Genomic DNA, 15,778 nt, shown 5'->3' on the forward strand with positions numbered 1-15,778 from the left:
AATAGAGGAAGAAAAAAAAAAAACAGAAAATAGGTGGTATGGTATTTGAAAACAAAAATTAAAAATAAGAAAAAGTACTCTCCCCCCCCCAGTTATACTTAGGTATATACTTGCAGTGAGATAAAACGAAAATGGAAAATGAATGCACGATGAATAAATAGAAAAATGAGTAAAAAAATAATGACAAAACAAACATGGAAAATTTAGAAACCTTAAAACGAAAGGGAACCAAAAAATTGCATCTTCACAACCTGGAAATGAATACAAAGAATTCTACCTACAATTAAAATTGAACATAGAAAACGAAATAGAAAAATAAAAATTTGAAATTCTAGGATTGAAAAAACTGAATTGAAACAAAAGAAATAAAATCAAATCGAAAACCAAAACCAGGAAACGATTGTGAGAAAATAAAATGTAAGAACAAAAACATACTTGACATTCTAGAAACAACACCGATATTGCAAAAATGAATCGAAAGTTCGAAACAATCAAACGAAAATCAAATTGAGAGCAAAAGCAAGAAACAATTAAACTTGAGAAAACAAAATAAAAAATGGAAAAACATTAACATAAAATTCTGGAAACGAAATTGATTGTGAAAAAATTGAATCATAGTGGAGAACTGAAATCAAAATTGAAAACCAAGATCAAGAAAAACTGCGAAACTGTAAACCAAAATTAATGATCTGAATTAAATGTGACGAAAATGCGTGAAAAACAAAAACTATTAAAAACAATATGTAAAATGGTTTTAAAAAAATTAAAGGTTTAAAATCATTGAAAATAAAAAACTGTAAAACATGAATGAAAATATGCATGAAAAAGCGTTAAAATGAAATAAAAACCCTCAAAAAGCATCTAAATTACAGCAAAGTTACGAAAATTGGTGAAATTATTATGAATGAAGCCAAAAATTAAAAGTTGAAAAAAATATCAAAATGATTTTAAAAAATATTCATAAAATTAAATATCTCTCTTCCCAAAAAGAAATATCAATGTGAACAAATGAAATGAAATGAAGAATAAACTAGACAGCTGCGCTGGCGCAGCTGTAACAGTGTGCGTAGCTTCTTTAGTTTGGAAAGCGCAACGCAATTTTGGAAAAGAAGCATAACAAAATTTCAAAAAAAGGCGCAACTTCGAAAAAAGCACAATGCGACTTCAAAATAATAAGCACAATGCGATTTAGAAAAAAATCAAAACGCAAATTTCAAAAATAGAACAAGATTCCGAAAAAAATCAAAATACGATTTTGAAAAAAAAGCATAACGCAACTTTTAAAAAAACGATTGGAATTTTGAAAGCAGAACGCAATCATGATTTTAAAAAAAATCACAATACGATTATGAAAAAAAAGCACATCACCATTTTCAAAAAAAGCACAATGCAACTTTGAAAAAAAGCGATTGGGATTTTGAAAGCAGAACGCAATCATGATTTTAAAAAAAACGCACAACGTGATTTCGAGAAAAAAAGCACAATACGATTTTCAAAAAAAGCACAAAGCAACTTTGGAAAAAAGCAATTGGGATTTTGAAAGCAGAACGCAATGATGATTTAAAAAAAAGCACAACGCGATTTTGAAAAAAGGCACAACGCGAATTTTAGTTTAAAAAAAGCACAACGCGATTTCGAAAAAAAAGCACAACACAATTTTGAAAAAAAAAGCACAACGCAATTTTGAAAAAAAGCACAGTGCGAACTTTGAAAAAAGATCAACGCGAATTCTCAAAAAAGCACAAGGCCAACTTTGAAAAAAAGCACAATGCGACTTCGGAAAAAAAAGCACAACGCAAATGTTGAAAAAAAAACAGAACGCGAACTTCAAAAAAAAAAGCACAACGCGATTTTGAACGCGATTTTGAAAAAAAAGCACCACGCAATTTTGGAAAAAAAGCACAACACAATTTCGGAAAAAAGCACAACGCGATTTTGAAAAAAAAGCGAACTTTGAAAAAACGCACAACGCGATTTCAAAAAAAAGCACAATGCGATTTTGAAAAAAAAGCACAACACGATTTTGGAAAAAAAGCACAACGTGAACTTCAAAAAAAAAAAGCACAATGAGGACTTCGAAAAAAAAGGCACAACGCGAATTTTAGTGAAAAAAAAGCACAACGCGATTTTGAAAAAAAAGCACGATGCAAACTTTGAAAAAAAGCTCAACGTGAATTCTGAAAAAAGCACAAGGCCAACTTTTAAAAAAAGCACAATGCGGATTTTGAAAAAAAAAACCGCGATTTCGAAAAAAAGCATAACGCTATTTCAAAAAAAAAAGCACAATGCAAACGTCGAAAAAAAGCACAACGCGAACTTCAAAAAAAAAGCACAACGACATTTTGAACGCGATTTTGAAAAAAAAACACCACACAATTTTGGAAAAAAAAGTACAATACAATTTCAAAAAAAAAGCACAATGTGAACGTTGAAAAAAAACAACTCGAACGTTGGAAAAAAACACAATGCGATTTCAAAAAAAAAACAACGCGATTTTCATTTTAAAAAGCACAACGCGAACTTTGAAAAAAAGCATAAAGCAAATTTTGGAAAAAAAGCACAGCGCGATTTTGAAAAAAACGCACAACGCGATTTTGAAAAAAAAGCACAACGCAATTTTTAAAAAAAAGCACGACGAGAACTTCAAAAAAAAAGAACACAACGCGAATTTTAGGAAAAAAAGCACAACGCGAATTTTAGAAAAAAAGCACAACGCGATTTAAAAAAAAAAAAAAACACAAATTTTGGAAAAAAGCAGGTGATTTTAAAAAAAAAGCGCAACGCGAACTTTGAAAAAAAAGGCACAACAAAATTTTGAAAAAAAGCACCACACCATTTTGGGAAAAAAGCATAACGCGATTTTGGAAAAAAAGCATAACGCGATTTTGAAAAAAAAGCACAACGAGATTTAAAAAAAAAGCACAACGCGAATCTTAGAAAAAAAGCACAACGCGATTTTTAAAAAAAAAAACAACGCAAATTTTGGAAAAAAAGCACGTGATTTAAAAAAAAAAGCGCAACGCGAACTTTGAAAAAAAAGGCACAACAAAATTTTGAAAAAAAGCACCACACCATTTTGGAAAAAAAGCACGAGATTTTTTAAAAACAAAGCACAACGCGATTTTGAAAAAAAGCACAATGCAAACTTCAAAAAAAAAGAACACAACGCAAATTTTAGGGAAAAAAGCACAACGCAAATTTTAGAAAAAAAGCACAACGCGATTTTTTTTTAAAAAAAAGCACAACGGGAATTTTGGAAAAAAAGCACAATGTGATTTTTAAAAAAAAAGCCCAACGCAAACTTTGAAAAAAAAGCACAACGCGAACTTCAAAAAAAAGGCACAACAAAATTTTGAAAAAAAAGCACCACACCATTTTGGAAAAAAAGCATAACGCGATTTTGAAAAAAAAAGCACCACGAGATTTAAAAAAAAAGCACAACGCGATTTTAAAAAAAAAGCACAACGTGAATTTTGAAAAAAAAGCACAACGTGATTTTTAAAAAAAAAGTGCAACGCGAACTTTGAAAAAAAAGCACAACGCAAACTTCAAAAATCAAGGCACAACAAAATTTTGAAAAAAAGCACCACACCATTTTGGAAAAAAAGCATAACGCGATTTTGAAAAAAAAACACGAGATTTAAAAAAAAGCAACACGCGATTTTGAAAAAAAAAGCACAACGTGAACTTCAAAAAGAATCACAACGCAATTTCGAAAAAAAGCACCACACAATTTCGAAAAAAAAGCAAAACAACGCGAATTTTAGAAAAAAAGCACAACGCGTTTTCGAAAAAAAGCACCACACAATTTCAGAAAAAGAAGCACAACGCGAACTTTGAAAAAAAACACAATGCAAATTTTAGGAATTGAAAAGCACTAGATTTCGAAAAAAAAGCACAACACAATTTTTAAAAAAAAGCACAACGCGATTTCAAAAAAGAAGCGCAACGTGAACTTTGAAAAAAAATCACAATGTGATTTTTAAAAAAAACAACTCGATTTTGAAAAAAAAAGCACAACGCGATTTTAAAAAAGAAGCGCAACGCGAACTTTGAAAAAAAAGCACAATGTGATTTTTAAAAAAAACAACTCGATTTTGAAAAAAAAAGCACAACGCGATTTTAAAAAAGAAGCGCAACGCGATTTTGAAAAAAAAAGCACAACGCGATTCCGAATACACTATGCTATGCTATTCTGAAAGCTCCGGAGCACAACGCGATATATCAGGAAAGCATAAGCACTGCAGTACTGAGAGATTGAGAGAACCTCTTGAGAGCACAGCAAAATCACAAATGACTGGAGGTTTTGATTCTGAAAGGGTAACCACCTGCTTTCAGCATCTACGTGTGTAAATGAAACACCTGCAGGTGTTTCACAAATGACTGGTGGGTTTTCATTACGAAAGGGTAACCACCTGCTTTCGGCATCTAGTCTAAAATTGAACAATGGGAAAGATAACACTGTAGATAAGAATATTTTAGGACCCCTGCAGTGTTACATTTTAAAACCGATGTCGGCTTCCCTTTTGATACCTTTCTCATTGTTCAATTTTGAAAATTTAAAGTCGGCTTCGCTTTTGTCGGCTTCCCTTTTGATATGGCCCTTTTCCCTTTTTTATTCTTTTTTTGGTACAAATTTTCGTAATTAATTGCAATTACTCAAGAAGCTAATTGAGTAATTGCAATTATAATTACGACATTCCCTCCCTCAAGTTATGCCTCACCTACCTACGAAAGATTCAAAAAAATCGGCCCATTCCTCTAAGAGAACATTCGAGCCAAAGAATTTTTCAACTTTCGGAACGAAACCAATAGTGTGCTACGCACACTAAAATGTATTAATTTAAATGGAAAAGTAGACCAAAAAAAACAAAAAAAAAAATTGAAAGATCTTCCACAAAAAACCATAACAAAACCTCAAAATAAAAATGAAAAATCATCCTCACAACTTATGAATCTGGAAATGAAATTGATTATGAAAAATCTGACTCTGAATCGAAAAACAATGAAACACCTAATGAAAATGAAACACATGGCCCAACTGTCTATTCGAATCTTACCAAATTCATGTTTTTCCTTGGCGAAAATGTTTCTTTCACATATTTCCGGGAAACCGGGTATGCAATTTTATTAACACCATTTCCATTCATTCAACCTATATAATTAAGAGGTGAAAGTTTGGCGGTTCGTTCGAATGTGGGTATTTTATGTATTTCAGATGATCGTTTCTGACTAATTCAAGGTCGCCGAGTTCGAATCCGGTGTCAGTTTTTCGTACCGGTCGCTCCAGCGCTCCTTCATTGCAAATAATTAAACTTTTTTAGCAAAACTCAGTTTACATACCAAAAAATGCAGTATTCAACGATATATTTCAATTCTTACACAAACGACAAACTGAGGCTCAATTAAGACCTTATTTTCGAGCTGAAAAATCCCAAATCAGACAGTAAATGTAAGAAAGTACTCGCGTGGATCTGATTGTAAAGGTATATTTTAAGTTATTTTTACCCAAATTAATTTACTTTTAGCACCTAACATTGTGTGAAACATTGTTAACTTTAACCCAACCATAATATGCCAGTAGTTTTTAATTGATAGCACAAACTTAAGTTAGGTACTTAGATTTATTCTGTTTTTTCTTTCACAAACTTAAAACTATTTAGATAATATATTTCCCTCAACCGTTGGGACTCGGGTACTAGTAAAAAAGAAGAGGTTAGGTTAGGTTACAATAGTATTTTGAAGATGTATAACTCTCCTTATAAAACACGTTCGCCACGGCCCCTGACAATGTCGCTAGTCACCTATACTGTTCTCATTAGTTGCATAAATAACTATTTATTCTCAATTTCATCGCGTACCTTTTTAATCCAACCTACATAGTCAGCTATATCGAGAAATCCGGCAATTTTAGGATCATTTTCTAGCTTATTTCCGATTTTTCTTGTTGTTTTCATTACGAGATTTGTAATATTACACCAGAATTTAAAGCTTTCCTCAACATTAGACCATTTTGGTGGAATTCGTTTATTAGCACACTTTCTGAACTTGTTGAAGTTGTTGCTGAATCCGTCATTCAATCCTAAATGCGTATTCATACGTGAAATAAGTTGTGCTAGGTCTAATGGATAACCCATGATTCCTCGAAGAAAATAATTGCAGTTATTGTCTTCAACCACAACGCCACTTCCAATATTAAGCGTTGAATCTTCATCAAACTCTAGGCACATAAGATTTTTATCATACAAAAAAGTCTTATCGATTGTTTCTTTGTAACTTTTTAATTTCGCTGCCCAATAAAGAGCAAAGTATGGGTATGTCCATCTTTCTTTACATGCAATATGGCTCGAGAAATTCACGCTGTTGGTAGTTGGTCTTGTGTGAAGTATTTCGGTTAGATCATTCTCTAAATCCGATGGTAACTCCACTGTTGCAGATACCTGAAAATTAAGATAATGCGAGAAGTAGATAAGAATAGGTACATTTTAAGTGTAGGTATCACGGTAATCCATATCCAACAGAATCGACTTTTCGGTTACTTAGTACGTAGGTAGGTACCTTCCTAATTTGTGAAAATGAGTCGAATCACTTTTTTAAAGCAATACTTAGGGCCATATTCATAAACATAAGGATCATCTTGGCTAAGAGGTGAATTTTGAAGAAATTTTTCCAGGCGTGATTGAATTTTTGAAAATTTGTTCACTACCTTATTAAATTGAGTGATTGAACTCCAAAGAATCGATTTAATATTTTAAGACAATGAAATTTTTATTCGGTTATACGAGAAAAATTCAATCAAAATTCACCACCTAGTCCAGTAATCCCTAAGTAAGGTCTATATAAATATGGTCCGTAATAATCGGTGATCCGTGATTCTAATAATATTTTTCCTGATTCTATCCCGGGTCATTCCACGTCAATTGGACCAAGAAGTGGTTGGGGGGTTCGGCGATTTTTTTGAAATTTTTCTTGTGGAAATGCCTTTCGAAGGGATGACCAATGCTGCAAATCGCAGCCCTCTAGCCAATTTTTAAAAGCAGCCAGGGGTTGTCAAAGTTGTCAGTGAACCAAAAATATCATCCATTTCAGCAGTGGATTACTCGATAACCGTGATACCTACCAAAATGGAACTTTTTCTCATAGTTAGAGGTTGTGAGAGGCCTTTTGGTGATATCATAAAAATCATTGTTGCCACTTTTTTTCGTACAAAAAATTAGCTCAAAAAATTTCGAAACGTAGTTTTCACATCGTTCCGACTCTCAAAAATTCTGAAAAAATATATTACTCTCTAAATTTGAAACAGTCAATTTCACTGCTTAGCAGTCACGACATTTTGCCTTTTTAAAGCAGTAGTTTTTTTTTACTGCAAAACAGTGAAAAATTACTGAATTGGTCAGTCAAAATGATTTTTTACTGACCAACTCAGTAATTTTTCACTGTTTTGCAGTAAAAAAAAACTACTGCTTTAAAAAGGCAAAATGTCGTGACTGCTAAGCAGTGAAATTGACTGTTTCAAATTTAGAGAGTATGGACAACTTTTCATGCTGAACAACATATTAGAAAATTAGGATGGATAACATGTTGCAAAGTTGATTTTAAAAAATCCAAAGTTTGGGAAAAAAATGCGATTTTTTTATTTAAAACATGAAAAGAAGTTTTGATAGGTGAGGTTGACCGCTTTGACCCCTATTTTTACGTATTTGTTGGAAAAGTTGAAAACCCCCTTTCACTCGATGAAATGAACTCCTCACAAAAAAATCAAAATTCGAAAAAACTCAATTTTCAATTTCAAACATAGAAAAAAGTTTAAATTTATTCAGTTGTCTTGTTTTGACCTTTTTCTGACGTATTTCATGAAAAAGTTGATAATAATTACACTTACAACAAAAAAAAATAAAAATTCGTTCATATTTTTTGAAATTTTTCGAATTTTGATTTTTTTGTGAGAAGTTTATTTCAACGAGTGAAAGGGGGTTTTCAACTTTTTCAACAGATACGTAAAAATAGGAGTCAAATGGATCAACTTCACCTATCAAAACATTTTTTCATATTTTAAAAAAAAAAATCGCATTTTTTCCCAAAATATGAATTTTTTAAAATCAACTTTGCAACATGTTACCATCCTAATTTTTCAATATGTTGTTCAGCATGAAAAGTTGTCCATAATATATTTTTTTCAGAATTTTTGAGAGTCGGAACGATGTGAAAACTACGTTTTGAAATTTTTTGAGCTAATGTTTTGTACAAAAAAAGTGGCAACACTGATTTTTATGATATCACTAAAAAGCCTTTCAAAATCCCTAACTATGGGAAAATGTTCCATTTTGGTAGGTATCGCGATTATCGAGTAATCCACTGCTGACCTGCGAACTGGGTGATATTTTAAGTTCACTGAAAACTTTGACACCCCTTAACATCATCTAAAAAAGGGCTAGAGGGCTGCGATTTGCGCCATTGGTCATCCCTTCAGAAGGTCTTTCCACAGGAAAAATTTCAAAAAAATCGTTGAACCCCCCCTACCACTTCTTGGTCCACTTAACATGGAATGACCCTCCAATAAGTAAAATCCCGGAATAAATGAGGCAACGTTCTTAAAACTGTCAGTATAAAAGTAGGGGTGTGATTTAATACCACGACAAAAAAGGGCATCAGCACGACAAGCATAGGCACTTTCACGCCAGAAAAATCATTACCACGACTAAATTGGAAATTCCCGACAATAAAGAGCTTACCACGACATAAAAGATACTCCAACGACAAAATAATGTATCAAACGACGAATTAAAAAATTCACGACATTTTATTACTTTCAACTGCTATATAAGGCAATGCGCGACAAAATTTTTCTATCAAAAACAGGCATTTCACCGACAGAAATAAACGTTTAAAAAATACTAAAATGATACCAAAAAAACGAAGTAGGTAGGTATGTAAAAAATTGCTGTTTACAGAAGTAATGTTTTGTGGACTTTGATGGGTGACCCCTCTTCCTCTTTTGACCTCAGGGACGAAGCAAAAGGGGGCTAAGGGGAGACAGTTTGCCCTCCTCCGGTTCCGCGAAAGTAGGAAAAATTTGGGAAATTGTGAGAAATTCAAGAAAGTTAGGAAAATACAAAAATTCTAACAATATTTTAGTTCAAGTTTTCAAAAATTCAAATTTTTCACAATCATGTATTTAATTATCGTTCATTTGCCGACAAAATCGCCAATCTATCCTCAAAATTCTCATTTTTTTCCCAAGCTTTTGCCCTCGCTTCGCTTAGGCCAATTTGGTTCTCTTCTACTGAGTTACAATATTTCACTCAATTTTTTTTGAAAGAAACCCTCAGTTGATTATTTTTTTGTCAAAATTTGTACATACAAAATGTAATTGTAATTGAACTGATAATGTTCTGTCGTGTATGAAATTATTTTGTCGTGAGTACTGCTTATCTCGTTATTAAATCGTAGTCGTTCATAAATACTTTATTGACGGGCGTCATCTGGCGTGGAACTTCATCATTTTTCGTCGTTCATTCATCTTTTATGAACGAAAAAATGCTTGTCGTGATGACGCCCTTTTTCGTCGTGCAAAAAATATTTCCCCTAAAAGTAGGTGGGTCGTTCCACGTAAATTCAACCAAGAAGTGGTAAGGGGCGGTCGGTGATTTGTTTGAAATTTTTCCCGTGGAAAGACCTTCCGAAGGAATGACCAATGGCGCAAATCGCAGCCCTCTAGCCCATTTTCAAAGGCTGCTAGGGGACCTGTCAAAGTTTTCAGTGAACTTGAAATATCACCCATTTCAGCAGTGGATTACTTGATAGCCGCAAAACCTACCAAAACAGAACTTTTCCCAATAGCTAGGGGGTCTGAAACGCTTCTTGGTGATATCATAAAAATCAGTGTTGTCACTTTTTTCGTACACACCCTTTCTTGGTCGAATTGACGTGGAATGACCCACGTGGTAGTTTTACTTTAAAATCAAAATATAAGTTCACCTTCACTGTTCCATTCCACATATCCAATTTTTTTTGATTTTCCCATTGAATATGAGCTGGTGAAACGAAAGAATTGAATTCCAGTTTCTCTTTCAAAACTACAATCATCGGGGTTAGGCCACGATTCCAGTTATTGCTGAATTTGGTTTGATTGAAATATTGAAATTCAGCTACCTGCAACAGTAATTAACTCATGTTCATTGAAAGTAAAATTATTTCATATACATGTACATATCTAATAGGTAGCCCATGTCAAATAGCAGAAAAAAATTGTTGAACCCAAACATTATTGCGATCAAAGGTTTGCTGAACAACATACTAAAAGTCCCCGCCCCTACCCCACGAGCTAACCCCCTCACAAAGGGTCAAAGTCCCCCAAAATAAGTTTTTCGTCAAAAACTCCTGAAATATTGAATTTTGAGTAAAATGAACTCAATGATCATTTCATCTCCACTCCAATACCTATCAAATGAGCAATCGACCAACTCCCTAGCCTCAAGGGGGTGGCGCTACGACCCCTCAAAGTGACGTGATTTTAATAATTTTACATTTTATGACTTGGGACTTGTAACCTGTTCTGATTGATAAAATGAAGTCAAACTTGGGGAATTGGATTATTTTGGGAGCTAGAGTTGACCTCTGGAGTGGGGAGGGTCAAAGTTGAAAATTACAAAAAGGTCATTTTTTTGGAGAAGCATAACATGACCCCAAATTGATGAAAAAGGTCTGAAATCATACCATCGGACAGTACCCCCATTGTGATCAACATATCCAAATTTCTGCTTTCTAGGTCATCCCCACCCCATTTAAAGCGGAATCAAGGTGAAAACCCTCTTATTTTGCCCCTATTTTCGGTTTTTTCCATCTTAAAAGGAGTGGGGATGACCTAGGAAGCTGAAATTTGGATATGTTGATCATAATGGAGGTACTGTCCGATGGTATGATTTCAGACCTTTTTCATCAATTTGGGGTCATGTTATGCCCCTCCAAAAAAATGACCTTTTTGTAATTTTCAACTTTGACCCTCCCCACTCCAGAGGTCAACTCTAGCTCCCAAAAGAATCCCATTCTCCAAGTTTGATTTCAATTTATCAATTAGAACAGGTTACAAGTCTCAGGTCATAAAATGTAAAATTATTAAAATCACGTCACTTGAGGGGTCGTAGCGCCACCCTCCTTGAGGCTAGGGAGCTGGTCGATAGCTCATTTCATATGTATTGGAGATGAGATAAAATGATCACTGAGCTCATTTTGCTCAAAATTCAATATTTGAGGAGTTTTTGACGAAAAACTGATTTTGGGGGGCTTTGATCCACTGTGAGGGTTAGCTCGTGGAGTAAGGGCGAGGACTTTTAGTATGATGTTCAGCATACCACCCTAGACAATATTCACCAAAAAAAAACTTTTGATCCCAATTACGTTGGGGTCAAATTGCATTTTGACTGGGCTATAATATGAATGTACAAACAGGTACGTATTTTACAATTATTTTGTTGACAAAACCTTCATCCAGGTGGCTTATTATTGCGGGGGAATTAACATTTAAGATGCCAGATGCATTCGATTAAATGAGAATTGTTCGTTTTCGTTAAATGCATACTTAAATGAATTGAATTAATTAACAAAACTTTGGTATCAGGTGCTAAGAACAGCAAAATCTTATACATATATCTAAGATTTCGAAATACCTACTCGATAATTTTTATACTCGATTTTACCTCATAAAATCGTTGGTAGTCGGGGTATCTGGCCACCAAAACTGAATAGTGCGTTGCATTCGCATCTGATCCTTCGGATCCAGTTATCGACACTTCAAGAAATAAACAGGATTCCGCTAGACAGCAGAAAATAATGGATGATGGAAGGATCTATGAGACTTATTTTTCATGCAATAAACATTCCTTTACCTGTTAGAATTAGCCGAGGACTTACAACAGTTCCAAAACATGATTGCCCTTTTTCATAGTTATTATGCACGATTATAACGTGCCATGGTGCCTCATGACTTTCCGGTTTTTTCTCGCAACCTGCAAGTACATAGGTACTTATATCAAATATGAATTAATCAACATATTTGCTCATAAGAAATTCATAACGCTGCCACTGAATGTTCATTTTATATACTGGAATACCTCCTTACCTACCTTCTGGAAACTCTTATGGTAATTCAGCTACATATAGGTAGCTACTGAATGAAACATTTGTAAATCTAGGTGTTGGGGTTCATAGATATGTAGACTTACGTTACCCACCTGAAATGCAGGGAATCAGAGCAGCATCCCATTTCCCATCTTCTCCGCAGTTGATTTCTTGATATGTGTTCTTATAGTTTTCATATTTGTGTGCCTGTTTACAAGAGGAACGAACTCTCGAGCCAGATATCAATGAATCATCTTCACATGGAATAGATTTGTTTCCATGAAAGCACTCAAGATGGACATTCATTTGATCGGGGTACAATCTGTCACACGTTTCTAAAGTAAGTCGTTAAAATATAGCTTTCAATTAAACCCGTACGTAAACATATTCATCATTATTGGATCACTTTTTATTAAAAAATCGGGCTTACTGTGACATTTAATATGCGGGGGAATCCATCTATTTTCAGCGCAGACTGATGTGGTTTCATTGCCATCGTCACTGTTCAATGAAAAATAGCCAGGCTTACACGAAGTTTTGACTAAAGTATATTCAGGAACGATTCTGCCAAATGTACAAGATTCCGAATACTTTCCATTGCATTTGTATATAACAGATTTGCCTGGTGCTGAAGGGAGGTTCACACAAGAACCACTAATAACAAAATAAAAAGCAAGGGTATACCTAATTACTTAGTATAGTTTGATAATAACTACTAACTAGTAACCGCGTTGGGAACAAAGAACCATTGAAATGGCCATTAACGACATCATTATTCAAGGTGGTGTAATTATAATGACTACTTGGTCAGTGGTGAGGGGAGTCGGCGATTTTGTTGAAATTTTCCCTGTGGAAAGACCTTTTGAAAGGATGACCAATGGCGCAAAGCGCAGCTCTCTAGTCCTTTTTTAAAGGCTGCTAGGGGGTGTCAAAATTTTCAGTGAACTTGAAATATCATCCATTTCAGCAGTAGATTACTCGATAACCGCGATACCTACCAAAATGGATCTTTTTCCCATAGTTAGAGGTTTTGAAAGGCTTTTTGGTGATATCGTAAAAATCAGTGTTGCCACTTTTTTTCGTACAAAAAATTAGCTCAAAAAGTTTTGAAACGTAGTTTTCATATCGTTCCGACTTTCAAAAATTCTGAAAAAAATATATTATGGACAACTTTTCATGCTGAACAACATATTAAAAAATTGGGATCGCATAATTTCGTAAAGTCGATTTAAAAAAATTGAAAGTTTGCGAAAAAATGTGATTTTTTGATTTAAAACACAAAAAAAAGTTTTGATTGACGAAGTTTACCCATTTGACCCCTATTTTCACGAATCCGTTAAAAAAGTTGGAAAAAACCTTTTACTCGATGAAATGAACTCATCACAAAAAAAAATCAAAATTCGAAAACATTCAAAAAATTCACGAATTTTAATTTTTTTGCAATGAGTGTAATTTTTATCAACTTTTTCATGAAATACTTCAGAAAGAGGTCAAAATAAGACAACCGAATAAATTAAATTTTTTTTTGATGTTTGGAATTGAAAATTGAATTTTTTTGAATTTTGATTTTTTGTGATAAGTTTATTTCATTGAGTAAAAGGGGGGTTTCCAACGGATACATACTTAAAAATAGGGGTCAAATGGGTCAACTTCACCAATCAAAACTTTTTTTCGTGTTTGAAAGTCGTAAAATCGCATTTTTTGCAAACTTTCAACTTTTTTAAATTGACTTTACGAAATAATGTTATCCCAATTTGTTAATATTAAGTTCCTTTGTTCAGCATGAAAAGTTGTCCATAATACATATATTTTTTTCAGAATTTTTGAGAATCGGAACGATATGAAAACTACGTTTTGAAACTTTTTGAGCTAATTTTTTGTACGAAAAAAAATGGCAACACCGATTTTTATGATACATATCACCAAAAAGCCTTTCAAAACCCCTAACTATTGGAAAAAGTTTCATTTTGGTAGGTATCATAGTGTTATTGAGTAATCCACTGCTGAAATGGATGATAGGTACCTATTTTATGTTCACTGAAAACTTTGACATCCCCTAGCAACCTTTAAAAAAGGACTAGAGGCCTGCGATTTGCGCAATTGGCCATCCCTTCGGAAGGCCTTTCCACAGAAAAAATCTCAAAAAATTGCCGACCCCCCCTTACCACTTCTTGGTTGAATTGACGTGGAATGACCCTACAAAGGTTCAAGAAAAATAAACATCAATATTTGCACCAGAATAGTAATAAATTCCGAATGTAATAGACAAATAGAATTTGGTTAGATTCATGGGCTTTATCTGATGACCTCAATCCAAAATTATTACAGGGGATTCATCTGAATCTTCAAAATATTCAAAATCAGTTTTGCTGGATAGGAAAAATGCGAATTAGAACAATATATTCAGGAAGAAGAATAAAAGCGTCAAATAAAAAAATCACGACTGTAAATGGAAATAGGCTAGACAGACTATCATAATAGGTATAACAAAATAACAATTCTTTTAATTTGTTAAATGCATATTTTGAATTGATTTTATTTCATTATTGTATAGGTACTTCTTTACTTCAATGAGAATTTCAGAGTTTCAAATGTTGAATTATAATTTTCAATTTTTCAATTTTCTTTCAATAATACTTATGTCTATTTTGATTGCTATTTTTAGTTTCGTTCAATGATATAAGTTCTCATTGTAAGGATTTTGGGCGATTTTCTTTTATTATTATGAGTACCTACCTTACATATCCTCATAAAAAACATGGAATATCCAGTATGTAATGAAGTATTGAGAAAAGAAAATAAACTCGAAGGAGACTTTTCCTCCTTACCTACTTACTCAGTATTATTTGATATCAGATCCCTTGAGCCATCTAATGTAGCAGGCGAGGAGTAAGAAACTGAAAAAAAAATTGAAGAAAATTTGTAGTGTAGATATTTATGTACCTATTTGAGTTATAAGTACGTACCTATTTATGAAAAAAAACCCAATAAAATACACAGATCTATAGCTAGAAGGATGCTTGTGGAACTCAGATACCCCCCTCCCCATACTGCTTAGAGCCCTGAAAAAAAATGTAAAAAAAACCACAAATTCCTTGAATTTATTTGAAATTTTTCTAACTATTTCTTTGGAGGTGAGATGTCTTATCTATATCGTTTCAGCACGACTCTTTGAAGATAAAAATAATTTCTCGCAACGTTCCATCTTCAAATAATATAAAATGAAAATTTCATCCATTTTTAATTAATTTCTAAAAACTTTCAACCTTAACATCAATGCATTGCCACACATGTCTTTTTATTTATTTACTTAATATACTTTTATGTATATTCGATTACAAAAATAAATGTAAGTACATAGGTATTTTTAGCAAAACTCACCTGTAAAATGAGACGAATGTTATTAAAACCAGCGCAGCACTGTAGTAAAACACACCCGTAGTATTATTCATTTTCACGATTGCAACTTAGTGCATAACTTTGTGATTAAGTGAATACTTTGTTTCTGAGCAAGTAAGAGCTACGAATTCGTAACGAATTTCAAGATCATAATCATGCGTATAAAAAACTTTTCTGAACAAAATGTCGTCAACATCGCTATAGATAGGTATTTTGGCACCATAACTACGTACTTATTTACCAGTTTTATAAATAAACCATG

General features: G+C 33.3%; 1 protein-coding gene across 1 annotated transcript; it reads right to left on the reverse strand.

Moving 5' to 3' along the window:
- Nucleotides 1-5,473: 5,473 nt before the first annotated feature.
- Nucleotides 5,474-15,016, reverse strand: LOC135847298 (uncharacterized). The gene is made up of 7 exons (XM_065366767.1): nucleotides 14,954-15,016; nucleotides 12,548-12,771; nucleotides 12,231-12,452; nucleotides 11,886-12,005; nucleotides 11,697-11,812; nucleotides 9,979-10,152; nucleotides 5,474-6,440 (listed from the first exon to the last, which is right to left on the reverse strand). Exons 3-7 carry the CDS (start codon nucleotides 12,421-12,423, stop codon nucleotides 5,835-5,837), a joined length of 1,209 nt encoding a protein of 402 aa, XP_065222839.1. The 5' UTR covers nucleotides 12,424-12,452; nucleotides 12,548-12,771; nucleotides 14,954-15,016; the 3' UTR covers nucleotides 5,474-5,834.
- Nucleotides 15,017-15,778: the final 762 nt, after the last annotated feature.

Source organism: Planococcus citri, chromosome 5 (genome assembly GCF_950023065.1).
Source record: "Planococcus citri chromosome 5, ihPlaCitr1.1, whole genome shotgun sequence".
NCBI lineage: Eukaryota > Metazoa > Arthropoda > Insecta > Hemiptera > Pseudococcidae > Planococcus > Planococcus citri.